Source organism: Talpa europaea (genome assembly GCF_964194135.1).
Source record: "Talpa europaea genome assembly, chromosome: 10".
Taxonomy (NCBI): Eukaryota; Metazoa; Chordata; class Mammalia; order Eulipotyphla; family Talpidae; genus Talpa; species Talpa europaea.
The window spans coordinates 29,433,820-29,451,143 of NC_140077.1; the positions used below are offsets into that span (position 1 = coordinate 29,433,820).

Below are 17,324 nucleotides of genomic sequence, written 5' to 3' on the forward strand. Positions count from 1 at the left end.
CCCGTAGATATGTGCTGGCTGATTAAAATCTCTTTTCCACTAGACAGTGAGTTTCTCCAGGGCAAGACCAGACTTCCATATTTGTGTTCACGTCTTCATCTCTGGGACCTAGCCCAGTGGCTAATATGGAGCAGGATCAGGGTTGGGTAGCTCAGGAAAAGGAATGTGTGAGTGTGTGCTGAATACCCACAAGGCCCTCGGAAGCTCTGGGTTGCAGGAAGCTCTGCACTGAGTGGGAACCTGTTCTATGGACAAGGCAGGGAGAGCAGGCAGTGACCTGGGCAGTGTCTAGTCTGCAGGCTCCCAGACTAGCTGGCATAGGAATGCTGAGGGAGGTAGAACAGGGAGCTGGGCAGCCCAGGCTCCTAGGGGCCACCTGACAGCCTGGAGATTGTTGGATCAATTTTGAAAGTGCATTAGGAGTGGAGCAAGAGAGCCACAGGGGCAAAGACCAGATTTGAAGGCCAGTAGGACCCTCAGAGGCCCCTCAGCCCAAGCCTGCGGGGGCATACACCCATGATTTCCCTCACCCATCACCTGTTTTCTCCTAAGAACCTAGAGCTGTTGCTTAGTCCATTCCACTACCCCACCTGATGCTTTCCCCACCTCAAGCAGGCACAGGCCAGCTGGAGGTTAGGCAGGAGGCACAATTGACCCCAGGACAGAACACCCAGAAAGGTGGATGAACCAAGTCCTGAGGTGGAGAGCCTGGGGCTGCCTGGCATTGCTGGACAGAGACTGCAAAGCCATCTCAAGCTCCCAGCCAGGTTGCTCCAAACCAAGCGGTCTCCAGACCCACCTGCGCACTGGAGCATAGGGGCTGCCCCTACCTACCACAAAGGGGAAGGGGCGGCCCCCAGGTGAGGGTCCATCCCTGTGTGGGGAGGCTTGAGGAGGCATTGAGGACAAAGGCAGGTGGATGAAGGTCCCGGAGACAGTGCTGCAGAGGCATCCTCTTGCCCTGGTCCCTGGCCAGGGTCGTAGCAAGAAGACACTAGTTAAGCCTCTGGGACCCCATGTCTTGAAGAGTCACAGAGGACAGCAGTGGGATGGTTTCAGGGAGGTCAAAAGAGAGGGTGTGGCCCCCCACCCCCTGGCCAGCTCCTCTTCCTCCTTGGCTCTTGGGTCAAGTGCCTAAAAGGTGTTATGCATGTCTGCATCTTTCTGCCAGTCTGTGGTAGGTCTGCGACCCTCGGATCCGTGCTCACACTCAGCTCCCACCAGTCTGGCTTCTGAAGGCCGCCTGGAGGGGAATCTGCTCTGCAGGGGAGACCCAACCCAGCTCAACCTCGGCATCAAAGGTTTTTCCACTCTGCTCCAGGGATTCCCTGGGACCTGGTTCATACTTGCCACTGAAAGCCCCTCCCCACCTCCCACCTCCGCAGTCAGAGAGGCAGGTGCTGCGCCTGCACTTGAGGGAAGTCGGGTGGAGTCTGCTGACCCTCTGAGGCACAGAAAGTGCAGACGTTCGCTCATGGAGGGTCTCGGAGAAGCGAGAAAAAGAACGTGTAGCTCTGGGGCCTGAAGACCAAGCTCTCCCCCGAGCTCTACCCCAACTTCTCACCGTGCAACTCCCCCGTGTCCCTGGCCCCTCTCTAGAAAGGGAAGCACCAGAGCCGCGGAATCCTGCGGTCTCCACACTCTGCCCCCCGACGACCGCTCCCTTCGGGGCTCAGAGGACTCAGCGGATCCTGGAGCCTTTTGGTCCCCGCACGGTCGCTGGACAGATCCTCCCCCATCGCTCTCGGCTCCGCGCGCTCCCCTCCCCGCACTGCGCTCCCCGCGCTCCGCTCCCCGCGCTGCGCTGCGCCCGCCCAGCCCTTACCTGCTCTCCTGGGCTGTGCTGCCGGGGCCGCCTGTGCACCGCACCCAGCAGGACCGGGGCGGCTGGCCGGAAGGATGGGGGGGCGGGCGGGTCAGCAGCGCGGGGGTGGGGGCTGCAGCCTCTGTCCGCGGTGGAGCCTCCGACGTCGCGCGGCCCCGGCAGCCTCCCGACTGGCTGCGAGCAGCCCGGCCGCGCCTGTCCTCGCCTTCCTCCTTTTCCTCCCTCCCCCGCCTCTGCTTTTTCCTCCCTCCCCCAGCCCCACCCCGTCTCTCTCCCCGCAGGTCCGCGGTCGCCCCCCTCACCCTCACCTCCGCCCCCAACCCCTGCCTTTTTCTCAGGTCCCACCTCCCGGTCTCTGTCTCCGACTCAGACGGCTTCCCAGACCGGCTCTTACCAGGGCAAGGGGATCCGAGCGGGAGAAAGGGGTGCAGAGCGCTGCGCTGCCCATTCCCGTCGCCCCCCCAGCCCATCCTTCCCAGCGCCAACCTTCCTCCAGCCCTAGGATGCCCACCAGGCTGTGGCTGAGAATACTGGGGAAGGTTAGTTCTGGGGAAATCCGTGCCCTTCCCACCGTCTAAGGCAGCTCAAATCCCGCTACAATCTGCAATTCCTTTCAAAACATAATAATAATGGTGATAATAATTTTAAAAAACATGTTTGTTGAGCCCTACAGATCCTCCTTTTCTTTTCCCACCTTTTTCTTGCTGGAACTATGGGGGAGGGGGCTGCAGACCTGGGGATGCTTAGGGACACTCTGCTGAGGCAGACATTCCCCCAGACAAAGGCGCTCTTCTCTGCCCCCATGTAGATCTTACGCAGGCACACACGGACAGCCCCTGCCCAGGCAAACACCCACACGGCCAGACACTCAGACAGAGGACACCCCAGACACACCAGCAGAGCAGACCCCCAAGAGGCTTGTCTCATACTCGGCTGTACACCAACATGGTGGCCTCCTGGAATCCAGCGCACTCAGCGGCTGTCAGCGGGCCCGGGCTCCAGACTGGGAGCAGCACCCAAACACAGGTCTAGGGGACTGGGAACCCACACTCAAGGTGGGGAGACTTCACACCTGGGTGGTGACGGACAGAGTAGGGCTGGGGTTGGAGGGATGGAGGATTTGGCACTAGCTCCCACACATGCACACTCGTCAGTCCCTACTTACACCAGCACTCAGACCTGCACAGCAGGGACACACCAAACACACCAACAACTGTTCCCCCACTCCTGGTGGGAGAGAACGGTGTTCTCTAAAGAACACACTTTCCAGAGACCCAGAACAGCTCAGCCTCTACTCCTCTTCATAGGCTGCTCAGGGCAGACTGGGCTTGAAGGGAAGCCGGGGCCTGGGAGGCTCGGCGTTTGGTGGCTGGTGCTGGCTTATCCTCCAAGGGTGGTGCCTAGAGCATCGGGAAGAGCGGGCTCCCCCGGGCGGCGCCTTGGGGTGCTGCTCTGGCCTGGGAGAAAAGGACTGTGGAGCTTAAGGGCGTGCGTGCACCAGGGTGTCCCGTGGGTGAGCGTCCTTGTTGCGTTTGCTTCTTTTATAAGTCCTTTTCCAGGTAACAAAAGAGCCACAGGCTCCCTGCCTGCCCACCTGCCTCAGACCTAGATTGGAGCTAGACCCAGCTCAATCTCCCTGTCCTGTGCCCCCCACCCACCCTCACCAGTAAAGAGACTCCTCCGTCTCGGACAGATATGGTTTATTAATTCGGGAAGAAGGCACCGCGGCGCAGCGGGCCAAGTTGGCACTGGCAGGAAAGAAAAGGAAGGACAGAAAGGCGCACGACTCTACACAGGGGAGCCCAAGGTATCGCTATCGGCCCGCGCGTCTCTTAGTCTCTGTCAGGAGCGAGCGCATCGCTGTGCGCGCTTCACCGCGCCATGGATCCATGGGGCAGAAGGGAGCGGAGCACAGAAGGGGTCTTGAAGAGGGATGGGGCAGGGGACGTCAAGACCAGGGCGGCGCTGGGGAACTCGCTGGAGGGGACGGGCCTTAAACCTGAGCTGGTCAGTGCGCTCACAGAGCAGTCACCTTGACCCCAGGGCTGGGAGACGGTGAGCGGCCTGGAGGAGGAGAGGGACGGCTAGCTTCGGGTGTAGTAGTCGTTGTAGTCGTCCTCACACTCATCAAAGGGACCCGGCGGGCTTCGCGGCCCGCTGTCCAAGCCTGGTGCGTTGCGCTCACGTAGGCGCACAGCGTCGTACAGACCCTGCGGTGGCTCATCTAGCAGCACGTCGCGCTCGGAGTGGGAGCGCGTCAGGAGGCTCACTTTGCGCAGCAGCAGCAAGACTGGCGCATAGAGCAGGTTGGCCAGGCCCATGCCAAGGCTAAGCTGCGCAAAGCCAAGCGAGTGCACGATGTGGCCAGCCACGATGGGCCCTAGCGCGTAGGCTACGGAATAGGAGATGTCGGCTATGGCATAGACGCTGCCGTAGACCGAGACGTGGCGCACGTCCACGAGGAAGGCGAGCGTGGGCAATAGCGCGGTATCCACCAGCGCAATGCCAAAGCAGAGGCCGCAGAGCGAGACCACGAGAGGAGCGAAGGAGCTGCAGGCTGGCACCACGCACGAGCTGGCGCCTATCACTGCCAACCCGAAAGCGCCGTACAACCACTGCAGGTGCGGGTAACGCGCCGCCAGGCGCACGGTGAGGTAGACGCCTAGCACGTGCGGCACAAAGGCCGGCAGCCAGACCATGCCCATCTCCCACTCGGACGCCGCCATAGTGTGCTTCATCCACGTGGCGATGGTGGGCTCAAGGAAGGCAAGGGGGATGTTGCAGGTGGTGAGCGCCCCGGCCACCACTGCAATGTAGGGATCCAGCATGAGACGGTGAATGGGTGTGCCCACGGGCAGGTTGGCCCGCGCCCGCGCCGAGGCGGAGAAGGGCTTGGCCACCGCCAGCAGCAACAGCGCGTCGAACAGCGACACTGCGGCGAGCACCAGAAAGGGCACGCGCTTGCCCGCGAATTCGTAGAGGATGCCCCCGAAGGGCGGCGCCACTAGGCTTCCGAAGCTGATAAAGGCCAGCGCCACACCCAGCGCGCGACTGCGCTCCGGCTCCTCGGGATACTTGTCGGCGATCATGGCAATGCCGGACGTATCCGCGAAGGCCGAGCCCAGGCCCTGCAGGCTGCGCGCGGCGAAGAGCGTGGCGTAGTCCTCGGCAAAGGCGAACAGCACGGTGGAGGCAAACATGACAGCCAGGCCGATCAGCAGCGGCACATCGTAGCTCACTCGGTCGATGAAGGGGCCACTCAGGGGGTTCACCAGCAGTTGCAGGATGGCTTTGGAGGCAAACAGAACCCCGATCTTCATATCCTCACTCTCCGTTGGGTAGCGGGGCCTCAGGGCAGGCCCGGCTGGCCACGCTGCCGTCGGAGACTCCGAGGTGTTGGCCCTGTCGGCACTGGCATTGGCCAGAGTGGGCGACGGCAGGGTGGGCGCCCACACTTCGGGGATCGGGGTGGGGCTCTCGCTGCCCCCGCGCATATGAGCGATGTAGTCGGGCACGATGGGCACGATGACCATGTACAGCATGTTGTCCAAGAAAAGCGCCACGCACACGATGACCAGCACCAGGCGCCGCTGCCGCTGGGGCTCCTGCAGCGCCGCGCCCGCCGCGCCCGCCGCCTCTGACAGCTTGGTGGCCGCTGCCCGGGCCTGGCCGGTGGGCGCCGACGGCTCCATTGCCCCCACCCGGCCGCTCTACCGAGAACGCCTCCACTCGGGGCGGACGCGCTTGCCCTGCGGTGCAGACACTGGGGTGCAGAACTTCGGGGGCGCGGTCCGCCCCGCGCAGCGCCCCCTGTGCCTCAGGTGGCTGCAGGGCTCATGGCCCTGCACCCCGGGAAAAGCGAGGACCCTGTCCGGCGAGACGTCGCGGATGTTTGGAGCCGAGCTGGGGCCCGCCGCCGGGCTCTGGGGCGGTCAGGGGAAGCGCGGGGCCGGAGGGGCCGGAGCCGGAGACCGAGCGCGCTGCGCCGCGGGCGCTCCGGGAGCCGTGCGCGCCGCGCCGAGAGACCGCGGGTGTGGGCGGAGGGGCATGCTGCCGCCGCGCGCCCGGCGCTCCTCACCCCGCCGCTGCGCTCCCCTCCCCTCGCGTCGGCTCTGGCCTCCTCCTCCGTCGCCTCCTCTTTTTTCCCTTGCCACTCGGGGCTGTGACGCGGCGAGTCTCGGCCCCCGAGTGGTGCCCCGGCTACTTGCGTCGCTCATGCTAATACGACGTCGGCGGGGCGGGGGCGGAGGCGGGGCGCGGCCGGGCTGGGGTCCCCCCCCCAGTTGCTCTGGGCTGGAAGGCTCAGGAAGGGGTCTTGGGGCGGAGAGTCCCGACCAAGCCCCTGGAGGTGGGTGCGCCGCGCCAGGCAGGGGCTCTTGTCTGCCCAGTTCTGGGACCCGCGGGGTTCGCCTCTTCTCTTCGCCCCCTGGGGAAGGGGGAGCTCTGAGACCGCTTTCTCCTGGCCGGGAGCGCGAGGGCGACGCCGGGAGTTCCAGGTACCTGCCTCTCCCTGGACCTCGGCGTACAGCAGGCAAGAAGCGCCCCCTCCCCTCCCCGAAGTGAGTCCAGCCGACGTCCACCTGTTCTCACAGCTGGAAGGCGAGACGGTAACTGGAGGGGTTCTGGGTACGGAGCCCCCCAATCTTTTCCCTGGCCCCGCCCCTGGCCCCTTCCACCCCGGGAAGGGAGGGGACGTGTAATACTGCTGGGCCGGGTTCCGACCTTTGGGATATTGTCACGGCAGAGAATTCTTGACCATAGAGGGGCACCCCCACCCAGGGCCCCGAATTTCAACCCTGTCCTTCCAACCCTCTCCTACAGCCTCACCACTCTCTCTGAAGCAGTACCCCCCCTTTCGACTTTGACTGTCCGGCCTCGGCCCTCAGGGCTCCGCCTTCACTCCCTTCCCTCCGCCTCACCCCCTCCCCACTTTAACTCCTCCCAGGTCGTCTTTGAGCCAAGCCCAGCCCTACCTCCTCTGCTCCTAGCAGGCCCCCCACCCCGCGCCCTTCCCTACCGCCTGCCCCCCCCCCCCACTCTCCACTCTCGCCCATCTCCTGAGCTGCCTCGGAGTCCCGGCTGAGCTCTGGAGATGATGTGGCCTGGACCCTCTCTTGGGGTTGTAGGAAACCCCGCGTGGGCGCTGCTCCCACTCTCTGAGCAAGACCCAGCAGCTTTGCTCTCATCAGAGGCTCTGGAGGGAGCCTCACCTTGCAAAAGGCGGCCCCAATGGCACTCAGGATTCTAAACAAACAAGCTAGGCCCACACTGGCTGTGAACTGGGCCTAATGTGTCCCCCCAAAAGAACGCTGACCCTGAATGGCAGGTGGAGCCCCTGTTTCTGTCAGTGTGTGGTGGGAGATACTTTGTGAGGTGGCCGGTGTTGGGAGACTTGTGCTGTTGAGACTACAGTTTGTCTCTCCCAGAGTGAAAAATGTTTCTTTTAGGTCTCAAAAGCAAACTAGTGTAAGGTCCATTTTCTTTCCCTCCCTGTGCTCCTCACCCCAAAGGAGGCAAGATGATGCAGTGCAAAGAACTTGCACTTTAGAGACTCAACTGAGATGGCTCCCAGCTCTGCCATGACTGCTTAGGGTGGGTGAACATGGTGGGTGGAAGGGGACTATTTCATCTCTCTGCCCTTCAGTGTCTTGTCTATGAAACAAGGTAATAATAATACCTGCTGCTTAGGGTGCCTGGCACATAGTAAGAGAGATGTAAGTACTTGCTATTGTTATTATCATCTGTAAAATGTGCTGTTTTTTCCTCATTTCACAATTGTGGGTCTTGTGAAAATCATATAAAAGGTACAGAGGCATCCTAGCTTCCTGGCTTGTCCGTCTGGCTGGGTGAGCATTGGAATTCTGGGCTCTGTCTTCGCTAGCGGGAGGCCAAGACATTGAAAAGTTGGCTTTGGTCCCTGAGATGGTTGTGGGGTGAGAGGCTGGAAACAGGGTGTTAGGTGAGAGGCAGTGGCCTTGACACCTGTGTAATCTCTCCAACCACCCAGATATCCCAGGGAAGGAGGAAAAGCTTTCATTTAAGAAGCTGCCAGTGTGCTCTGCAGTAGCCAAACTGCACTCTGAGAGAAGGAAAAAGCAATATGGGGACAGGCCTGGCTCTGAATGACTGGGTGAGTCACAACCTCTCTCTAGAGTTCAGTCTTGGTCTCTCAATTAAGAGTTTAGAGGAGAGCCCACTCACTGCAGCTTTTGGGCAGAAATGGGTGCTATCAAAAGACAGTGGGGTCAGAGAATTATTTTAAATTTTATAGGAAGTTCTTTAGTCAGTATGCACACACACTCTACCTCATTACAGCTCCCTCCAGCTGGCTTCGTGCATTTATGTTACCTGTCTGGCTCTTCAGTCATTTAGTTTGAGACCTGACCTCTTCTGAGGTTCCCATTTTAAAGAGGACAGTCTCACAGACTCCAGAGCAATTGTTATTTACCCATATTTTGTTTTCCTTGCCTGATTCAAAGAGGGAGGTATTTGGTTTAAGGTAGAACCTCTCTATCACTCACTGAAAAACGGTGAAATCCTTGAGCTGAGAAGCTTTTCCAGCTCTCAGACCCATATAATTCATGGCTGTTCTTGAGCTTGAAACCATTATCTCTGGGATCATGCCTAACCCTTCAGTCCTCTGTTCCTCTATGGCAGGAAACAGATTCACTTATTAAGCACTTCTCTGTGCCAAGGGTGTTGTGTGTGCTGTTTTATTTAATCCTCACTCAGTCTGAGTGAACTGTAGGTGTTATTCTTCCTGCCTTACTGAATGAGGAAGGTGAACAATGGAGATGCTAGGTCACTTACCCAAGACACCAGCAGTAAAGCCTGTATTTATTTATTTTTTAAAAGATTTATTTATTTATGCATACAAGAGCTGGGGTACAGACCAGAGGTGTGTGTGTGGGGGGAGAGGATCCACCAGAGACAGAGTGGGGAACAGAAGAGGCAGATTGACCCAAGTACACTGCTGAGGGAAGTAGCAGGAGAGTCAGGAGAGGTCTGCTACACCATGTGGGTTGCTCCCTGGTCGACCAGAGATCGAACTCGTGCTGCAGAGGCTGCGGATTGCTTCATAATGTGGTGCTTAACCCCTTGCGCCTCCAGGGAGACCCCAGTAAAGCCTGTATTTAAACCCAAGCTGTGGGACCTGTTTTGTGGTCCTCCCACTGCCTCCCCATTTCCTGTGTCTCATCGTACCTCTTCTATTCCATCTGCAAGGTAACCACATCCTGGCAACTTAGGGAGTGGGATAGATGAAGATGGATAGGAGGAGGAAGGTCCTGAGCTGGCTTACTAAGCCTGAGATTTTAAATGCCTTTGCTGTCTATCTTTGAGGTCAGAAGGAAACTTTCCGTCCATTGCCAGCCCCAGGGATTAAGGTGAGGAATTGCAAAGAGCCAAGGAGCCCCTGCCACAGCAAAAGGTTAGGTCCTGAGCCCTGGCATGACTTAGGAAGAGCCTCCGTTCCTGCCGCCGTCCGCGAGGCGCTGTCCAGGGTGCTGGCTCACGGGGAACTGTCCGGGGTACTGGTCTTTCCATTTCCAATCAGTTTCTCAAAACCGTCCCACCTCTTCATCTTCCTGTATCAAAGGCTTCGTCTTCATTAGAACCCTTGGTGAGTTCTTTTCTGGATACTCCTCTACCTGAGCACAACGTACAGGCAAAAGGGAACTTCCCATCCAATCCTGTCAAAGAATACAGAAACAGTTCCCCCCTTCTCCTTTCACAACCAATATAAGAACTGTGCTATAGAATACGTCTGGTACTCGATGTAAGTTGAATAAGTAAATGCAGGAATTTATTAGACACATAGTAGTGCTTGTAATGTGCCAGGTACCATTGTAAGCATTCACAAACATTGATTAATTTAATGCTCCTACTAACAACCATATTTCCTTTTTATAGTCAGGAATGCAGAAGTACAGAATAGATTCATGGCCAGCTCACAAGTGCAGATTATCTAGCTGCAGCATCCAGTTCTCAAATAGCTATGCTGTCCTGCTCCAGGATGGCTGAAGTTTATGAGACAACTTACTTGAAAGTATGTAGCTCAATGCCTGACATTTTGTAGGAACTTAATAATTATTATTTTGTATGGATAGAGATACCTTTATTTCTAGATGACAACTTTTATTCTCATTTTATTCACTGGATACAGTGTGGCCTCATTCTGCTAGAATAAAGTCCCTTCTGAACTGGACCAATGCCGTACATGGATCTTTTTTTGGAATCTGGGAGTTCTTGTGTGTGTGAAATTGGGAGAGATTGGAAGGATAGCCATCTTGCCTCTGCATCTGGATGAAGTTTAGTGTGTGTGTGGTGGGATGTTTTGGGAGAGTTGTGTGGAGTCCTGGCCTACTTTCTTGGTCCAAATCAGTTCCAGGGCCTTGCCATTTGTTGCTTCACTTAGATATTTAGTCCCAGAGATGTGAAATGACTTTCTGTTCAGAAGCAGGTTCATGGTGATGGTGGCAGCATGTGGGCGGGGCACCTGCTTATGATTTATTATTTCTTTGTCTCCCTGGAAGCACTTAAGTGCGGGCTTAATTCCAACAAAGCTCATGAGCCTCTGGATTCCAACACAGGGGGATGGGGTACAGTTTACCCTGGACTTCTTATCCTGCCTCCCTGCCTCTTCTCAAGCCTCAGGATCACTTAATTAATTTAGGCTTCCCTGGCCACATATTCAAAGAAACAGAGCGGCCCCTGTCAGCCATTCCGGGAAGGCTGTGAGTCTGATGGCTGGAAGCCAGAAGGACTACGTGCTTGCCTGCCTGCCTGCCCGCCCTTGGCCAGCCCATCCTTAGGACCCAGACCTGCCTTGTGCATATCATAATTGTATTTCAATGGAAAAAGAAGGGTGCTGCAGGTCCTTCACTGTGGGCAACCACAGAGCTCCTCTCTGTATCTCCCAAAGAAGGAAACATCCGTATCTGCTTTCTTTCTGTCACTCAATTCCTATAAATCATTGGGTCTGAAAAAATCTCTTTGGTTTCTGCTCCCACCACTAACATCTCATTCCAATCCAACATGTCTTTCAGGTTTATCTCCCTCCTCCATTATTACCACTCTTCTCCAAGCTCAGACCCTGAGTCTTCCCCACACCCAAAACTGGGGTTGTCAATCACTTCCCAACATCTCTTTGTCTCATGACAAAGATCCCTGATGCTTCCAAACCTCACAGGGCCCACTGTTCCCTGGAGCTGGAGTTCAGCCCCTCCTAACATCATGATTTTCCACAGCATGCTACCCCTCATTTTTCCTGTCCTTCCCACCTTCCCACTCCAGGAACTCCCACCTCTGCACTTTTGAACCCCTCTCAGCCAGACCCACCTTTGTCTCTCCTTTAGAAATGTGGTTCTTGAAATACTGTGAAGAACTTCACCGACTCCCTTCATGAACCCCATTACATGTTCTACTCCTCTTCAGGAATTTATCCCACATGGTGTTGGACCTCTTTCCCCATATCAGCCTGAGAGATTCTTGAAGAGGAAATCCACATCCATATGTCTAATAAGATTTTGCTTGTTAGGCATTCTGTACAGCACTGGCCATATAACTTTGCATAGGAACTGATGTGTCAGTGTTTTTTTTAAATCCATCTCTACATTTATTAAAATGAAAATTAATCATGTAAGTAGTACATAAATAGAAGTTGCTCATAGAAATCAGAGTTTTGTGAATATTCATTCCTGGCCCCTAGCATTTGGATATCACCATTGTTACTGTTTTAACAAAATGAAAATGGAAATACTATATGATTCAGCAATACCATTGCTAGGTGTTCAAAGAATATGAAAGCTAGTATGAAAAGGCTGATGCACTCCTATTTTCATAGCAGCATTAGTCACAATAGTCAATTCATGGAACCAACAAAATAGATGACTGAATAAAGAAATCATAGAATATATACTCAATGGATTATCACTCAGCTACTTAAAAAGATGAAATAGTGCCTTTTGGTTGGATCTTGAGGTGAATATGCTCAGCAAAATAAGAAAGTAAAGGACAGATAGTGGATGATTTTCACACATATGTGGAACATAAATTATCAAAGAAACCAAACTGCAAAAGCACAGCAAAAATAATTCTTAGACTCTAAAAAATATATCCCAATCCCTTTTTAAAACCTTTCCAACATATATATGAGTCATAGAAATGTAACATAAACAGTTTCTGTTTAAATATATTTTAACAAAAATGTTATATATGTATCACTCTGCGGCTCTCTCCCACTCAACAATATATCCACTTTATTCTATACAATTTTCTTAGCTGCTGCATAATACTTTTTGTTGAGAACATATCCCAGAATTTTCAATAGGGGATCAGGACTATTTCAAAGTTTGGGTGTGCCCAAGCTGCACTGAATTTCCTTGTGTTTGTGTGGAGATACTTCCCCAGCAGATATACCAGCAACTTGATCAATTGCAGAAATCAATGTGCATTTTGCATTTTTTTTTTTTAGAGGCATGTTTTATTTATTTATTTATTTGTTTGTTTTGCTTGTTCGTTTATACATGCACTGGGTACAGTCAGAAGCGTGGGAGGGTGAGAGAATTCACCAGAGCCAGAGCGGGGAGCAGAGCAGGCAGAAGGACCGAAGTACACTGCTGAGGGGAGCAGCGGGCGGCAGGAGAGGTCTGCGCGCCATGTGGGACCCTCCTCTGGTGGCCGAGGAGCAGCCGGGGATCGAACTGGCGCCGCAGAGGCCGCGGGCAGCTTCGCAACCCAGCGCTCAACCGCTGCGCCACCGGGGAGGCCCTGCATTTTGCATTTTAAAAGAAATTTCCAGATTGCCCTTTAAAGTGCTGCATAAATGTCTACCCTGAAAGCCCCGTATGAGAAATACATGATCCCCAACACCGCAGCAGCACCTGCTCTTTTCTGTCTCTTTTCCTTTAGTCAATTTGATGGAAGAAAAATCGTGTCCATTGTTGTTTAATTGTTTAATTGTTTAAACTGGGTAAAAGCCTTTTCACATATTTATTGGCCATTTGCATTTTCTTTTTTTTTTTTTGTAAACTGCCTGTTATTTTCTTTCTTCTTTTTTTATTAGACTATCTTATTCTTCCTGAGTTGTAGTTCTTATTAAATATGCTTTCATCATTAAATAGAATATCTTTGCTCTAGATATTAATTTTGGCTTAAAACTGTTGCTCTTTCTTCACTATTAGAATTTTTTTTTATTTAAATAATAAATTTTATTTTTATATTCCCCCATACAATTGCAAACGTCCCATTCTGACCCCAATCCCTCCCCTCCCGCCCCCTACCCCCCAAAAAGTGTCTCTGGTTCATAGTTTTTTGTTGATTTTGATTTTCACTTTCTTATATTCATTTTCCTGGTCCCTTATTTAAGTTTTTTAGATTCCTGCTATGAGTGAGACCATCCGGTATTTTTCTTTTTCTTTTTGGCTTATTTCGCTGAGCATGATCCCTTCCAGCTCCATCCATGTTGCTGCAAATTGCATGTGTTTATCTTTTTTGAATGCTGAGTAATATTCCATGGTATATATGGACCACATCTTCTTGATCCAGTCATCTATTTTTGGGCATTTGGGCTGTTTCCAAAGCTTAGCTATTGTAAACAGTGCTGCTATAAACATAGGGGTGCAGGTGTTCTTTGGAATTGATGTTTCTGTGTCCTTTGGGTAAATACCTAGGAGTGGAATTGCTGGATCATATGGAAGCTCTATGTTTAGTAGGTCCAGAAATCTCCACACAGCTCTCCACAGTGGTTGGACCAGTTTGCACTCCCACCAACAGTGCAGAAGAGTTCCTTTTTCTCCACACCCTCGCCAACATTTGTTGTTGCTAGTTTTTTTAATATGTGCCATTCTCACTGGTGTAAGATGGTATCTCATGGTAGTTTTGATTTGCATTTCCCTGATTACAAGTGATGTTGAACATTTTTTCATATGTCTGTTGGCCATTTGCATTTCCTCTTTGGAGAAGTTTCTTTTTAGCTCTTCTGCCCATTTTTTGACTGGATTATTTTCTTTGTTGTTGCTGAGTCTCATCAGCTCTGCAGATTTTTGTGATCAGTCCTTTATCATTAGTGTTGGGTGCAAAAATGTTCTCCCAGTTGGTGGGGTTTCTCTTTGTTTTTGTTATTGTCTCTTTTGCTGTGCAGAAGCTCTTTAATTTGATATAGTCCCAGCTGTTTATCTTTGCCTTCACTATCACTGCTTTGGGTGATGTGTCTGTAAAGATGTCTTTGATGTGCAAATCCCGTAGTGTTTCGCCTATATTTCCTTCTATGTATTTTATGGTTTCAGGTCTTATGTCTAGTTCTTTAATCCATTTTGAGTTGATTTTTGTGTATGGTGTGAGGTAGCTTCACTATTAGAATTTATGATTTGGGCCTCCCCTGGTGGCACAGCAGTTGAGCGCTGGGCTGCGAGGCTGCCCGCAGCCTCTGCAGCGCCAGTTCGATCCCCGGTCACTGGCGAGGGTCCCACACACACAAAAAAATTAGGATTTATGCTTATTGAGCAGGATAAATTAGAGTGGATGCGAAGTTGCCACACCAGTAGAAACCCCTCAGAGCCTCTTCATCATCAATAGGAAACCCGTAATTCTCTAGCTCAGGATAAACAGATACATACGCCATCTACCTCGACTGTCTCCGTATGTGCTCAGATTTGTTTCCTGATTCCATCACCTTCTACTATCTAACCTTCAGCAAATTTTCTTAAATGTCTTGGGGTAGGTTCAGTCATTGGAAGACACACACTCAAGTTTCTAACTCTCTGACCTTGTGCAAGCCTTCTCAAGCTTTCCAAACCTTATTTCCACATCCATAAAATGGACATATTGACAGTGAAATTGGCATTGATGAAATGAGATACCTTGTGAAGTAAATGGATGATGTTATTAATTATATCCCTTCTTGTCTGTCTAGATGATCCTACTCATCTTTTATGATCAAATCAAGCCTCTTTGTCCCATCCCCCCAACAAAATGGACCTCTCTCCTTTCTTTGTGCCTGGATGCATTTGTCACAATGTGTTACAATGATGTGTTTGTTAAGTGTTTGTTTCCTCTTCCAGAGAGTGTTCCCTGGCAGGTAGGTCAGGGGCAGCTGGGTTGCCTTCAGCTCCCAGTACACAACACCCTCACTAGGTGACCATGCAATGGAAGAATTTGCCTGTTTATTAATTTTGAAAAGAACAGGGTTTCTTCATTATGCCAAAACTCTCTTGAGCCTGGAATGGACAAAGGGACATTTGGAGGAAAATTGAAGTGTTCCTGAAAGATGCCCCGATGAACCCAGGGGAGAGCCAGGAGATAGATCTGCTCTAAGGCACATTGACACTGCCACCTCACTGAAAAGCTGCCCTGATTGACTGATCAGGGAGGTAAAAAGGTATTTTAGAGAAACCACCTTTTGTAGTCAGGGGTGCATAGCTACAGGATCAAGATCATTTATTCTGAACACTTTAAAGACAGATTCCCTTTGTTATAGGGCAGGGAGAGGGGCAGCCCAAACCCTGCAAAACTGCCTATTCTAAATGGGTTCTGCCATTTTCCTGGGGACCACCCTGTTACACCTTCAGAGGGGCCCCAGAGCCTGCACATGTGGCCATCCAAGGCTCTGAGTCATTGTGGACGGGACTGAGTGGCCCACAAGGACCTGGAGGGGACAGCAAAGCTACAAAGTCAGCATCCCCCCCCCCCCCCCCCGACACCACTTCCCCCACCCCTTCCTTGACTTGTGTCTGAGTGGCTAAAAGTGGTCGTCTTCCAGGCTGCCTGCCAGTGACTTCTCCAGGCTGTCTGTGATGTAAGAGCAGCAGCAAGCAGTCCTAGTGTGGGCCCTGGCCCTGTGCCAGACGCAGTGGAAGGCTTTTACTGTTATTAGCTTTCAATCTCATAACACTCCTGTGAATTAAGTCCTCTTCTGGGCCCCATTTTATAAATTGGAAATCAGCTGTGCCAGGGGGTTGTTGAATAATGTTGTAAGGTCACATAACCTTCCGGGTTTACTCACTTGGTCATGTGGATTTTGTGTTTTGGGGGCCTCTGAATTCCTCTGTAGTCTTCAAAGTCCTGCTCTCCCCAGCAGTCTGTATGCAGGGTCACAGTTGCCACTCTCCCATGAATGTTGGGCACCATCTAGCCCCAGGTACAGAAGCTATACATGTCTCTTCTCCAGACATCTGAACTCTGTCCTTATTATCTCATGCTAGGACTATTACAGCAGTCTCTTGGCAGTCTCTTGGTGTTGCCACCAGCTCCTGATCCCCCCAAACTGATGGCACAAGTCAAATTTTTAAAAACATACATCTTCCATATAATAGGCACTCAATAGATATTTTCTAAATCAATAATCCTTCATGGTTTAAGTTCCATTGCCTTGGGTCAAGTTCATAAGCTAACCATGACTTTCAGTACCCTTGGTGTTGGCTCCAGCTTCCCCCGGTGCTGCTTCAGTATTCCCTGCCACGTGTGCGTGGCTGCCTGCCCAGGATGTCTGGGTCCTTTCATGCCAGTCCCACTGTTGTCCACGTTCTCTTCCCAAGAGAATGAGTTACTCACTAAGGGCACTTCCTGACCTACATGCACGTACTCTAGCACTGCCAAGAATGGTTCCGGGGCTTAAGTACATGTCCTCTCCTGACCTTGGCCTGTATTTGACCCACCTAACATCTCCCAAGTCCAAAATAGGGTCACATAGGCAGAACATCTGGGAATGGTTTATGTGACACACATACAGATGTGTGTACTGATCCCTCTGGAGAGAGTTGTGCTCTTGTTTCCACTATATTTATGTTAAATACTGGTCACAACCTAGTAACTTGGTTTCATAATTGATGAACGGTGACCTGAAGCTTAAAAAGTTTGGCACTGGCTTACTTGCTCCTCACAATGATCTTGTTGTGTTTGTACTATTATTCCCTCCCATTTTAGATCTGATGAAATAGAGATACAGAGAGAGGAAATAAACTCACTCCAGTTCACACAGCTAAGAAACACCAGAGCCCGGTTTGAACCACAGCAGGAAGCCCCAGAACTCACACTCCCAACCCCCACAGATGTGGCTGGGTGACTGAATAGGACAGGAAACCTGATGCAGGGGGTGGTTCCCAGCTCCCAGTAACTCTTGGGAGGGGGCCAGCAGGAAGGAAGGAGCATTCACCCTCCCCTCCAGGGCCGAGCTACAGCTACAGATGTATGCCCAGAATGCTGCTCGTGCCCTGCAGGGCCTTGGGGGTTGTGCTGAGGTGAAGATTATCAGGATCCTGTCCACCCCTTGGGTCTGCACTCAGGGGATGAGGCTGGGACCAGGCAGCTGCAGTGTCAGGGGGGCTGGTGGGTCCATAGGCAGGACTGGGGAGTGGACAGAGGATTGCAGGTCAATGGTACCCCTAATCACTGCCCATGATTGTGCACTGACAAAAGCTGATGCTTCTCATACATGGACTGTGACACTTTCAGATCTGGCCCAGGTAGATAAACCAGTGAAAAGCAGTTCTTTGGGGAGTTG

At 52.5% G+C, this 17,324-nt stretch overlaps 1 protein-coding gene across 1 annotated transcript; it reads right to left on the reverse strand.

Moving 5' to 3' along the window:
* Window positions 1–3,909: 3,909 nt before the first annotated feature.
* On the reverse strand, window positions 3,910–5,645 carry SLC18A3 (solute carrier family 18 member A3; the record flags this gene model as incomplete). Its single annotated transcript, XM_084246270.1, has 1 exon — window positions 3,910–5,645. The coding sequence occupies exon 1, from the start codon at window positions 5,515–5,517 to the stop codon at window positions 3,910–3,912; it is 1,608 nt and encodes a 535-aa protein (XP_084102396.1). The 5' UTR covers window positions 5,518–5,645.
* Window positions 5,646–17,324: the final 11,679 nt, after the last annotated feature.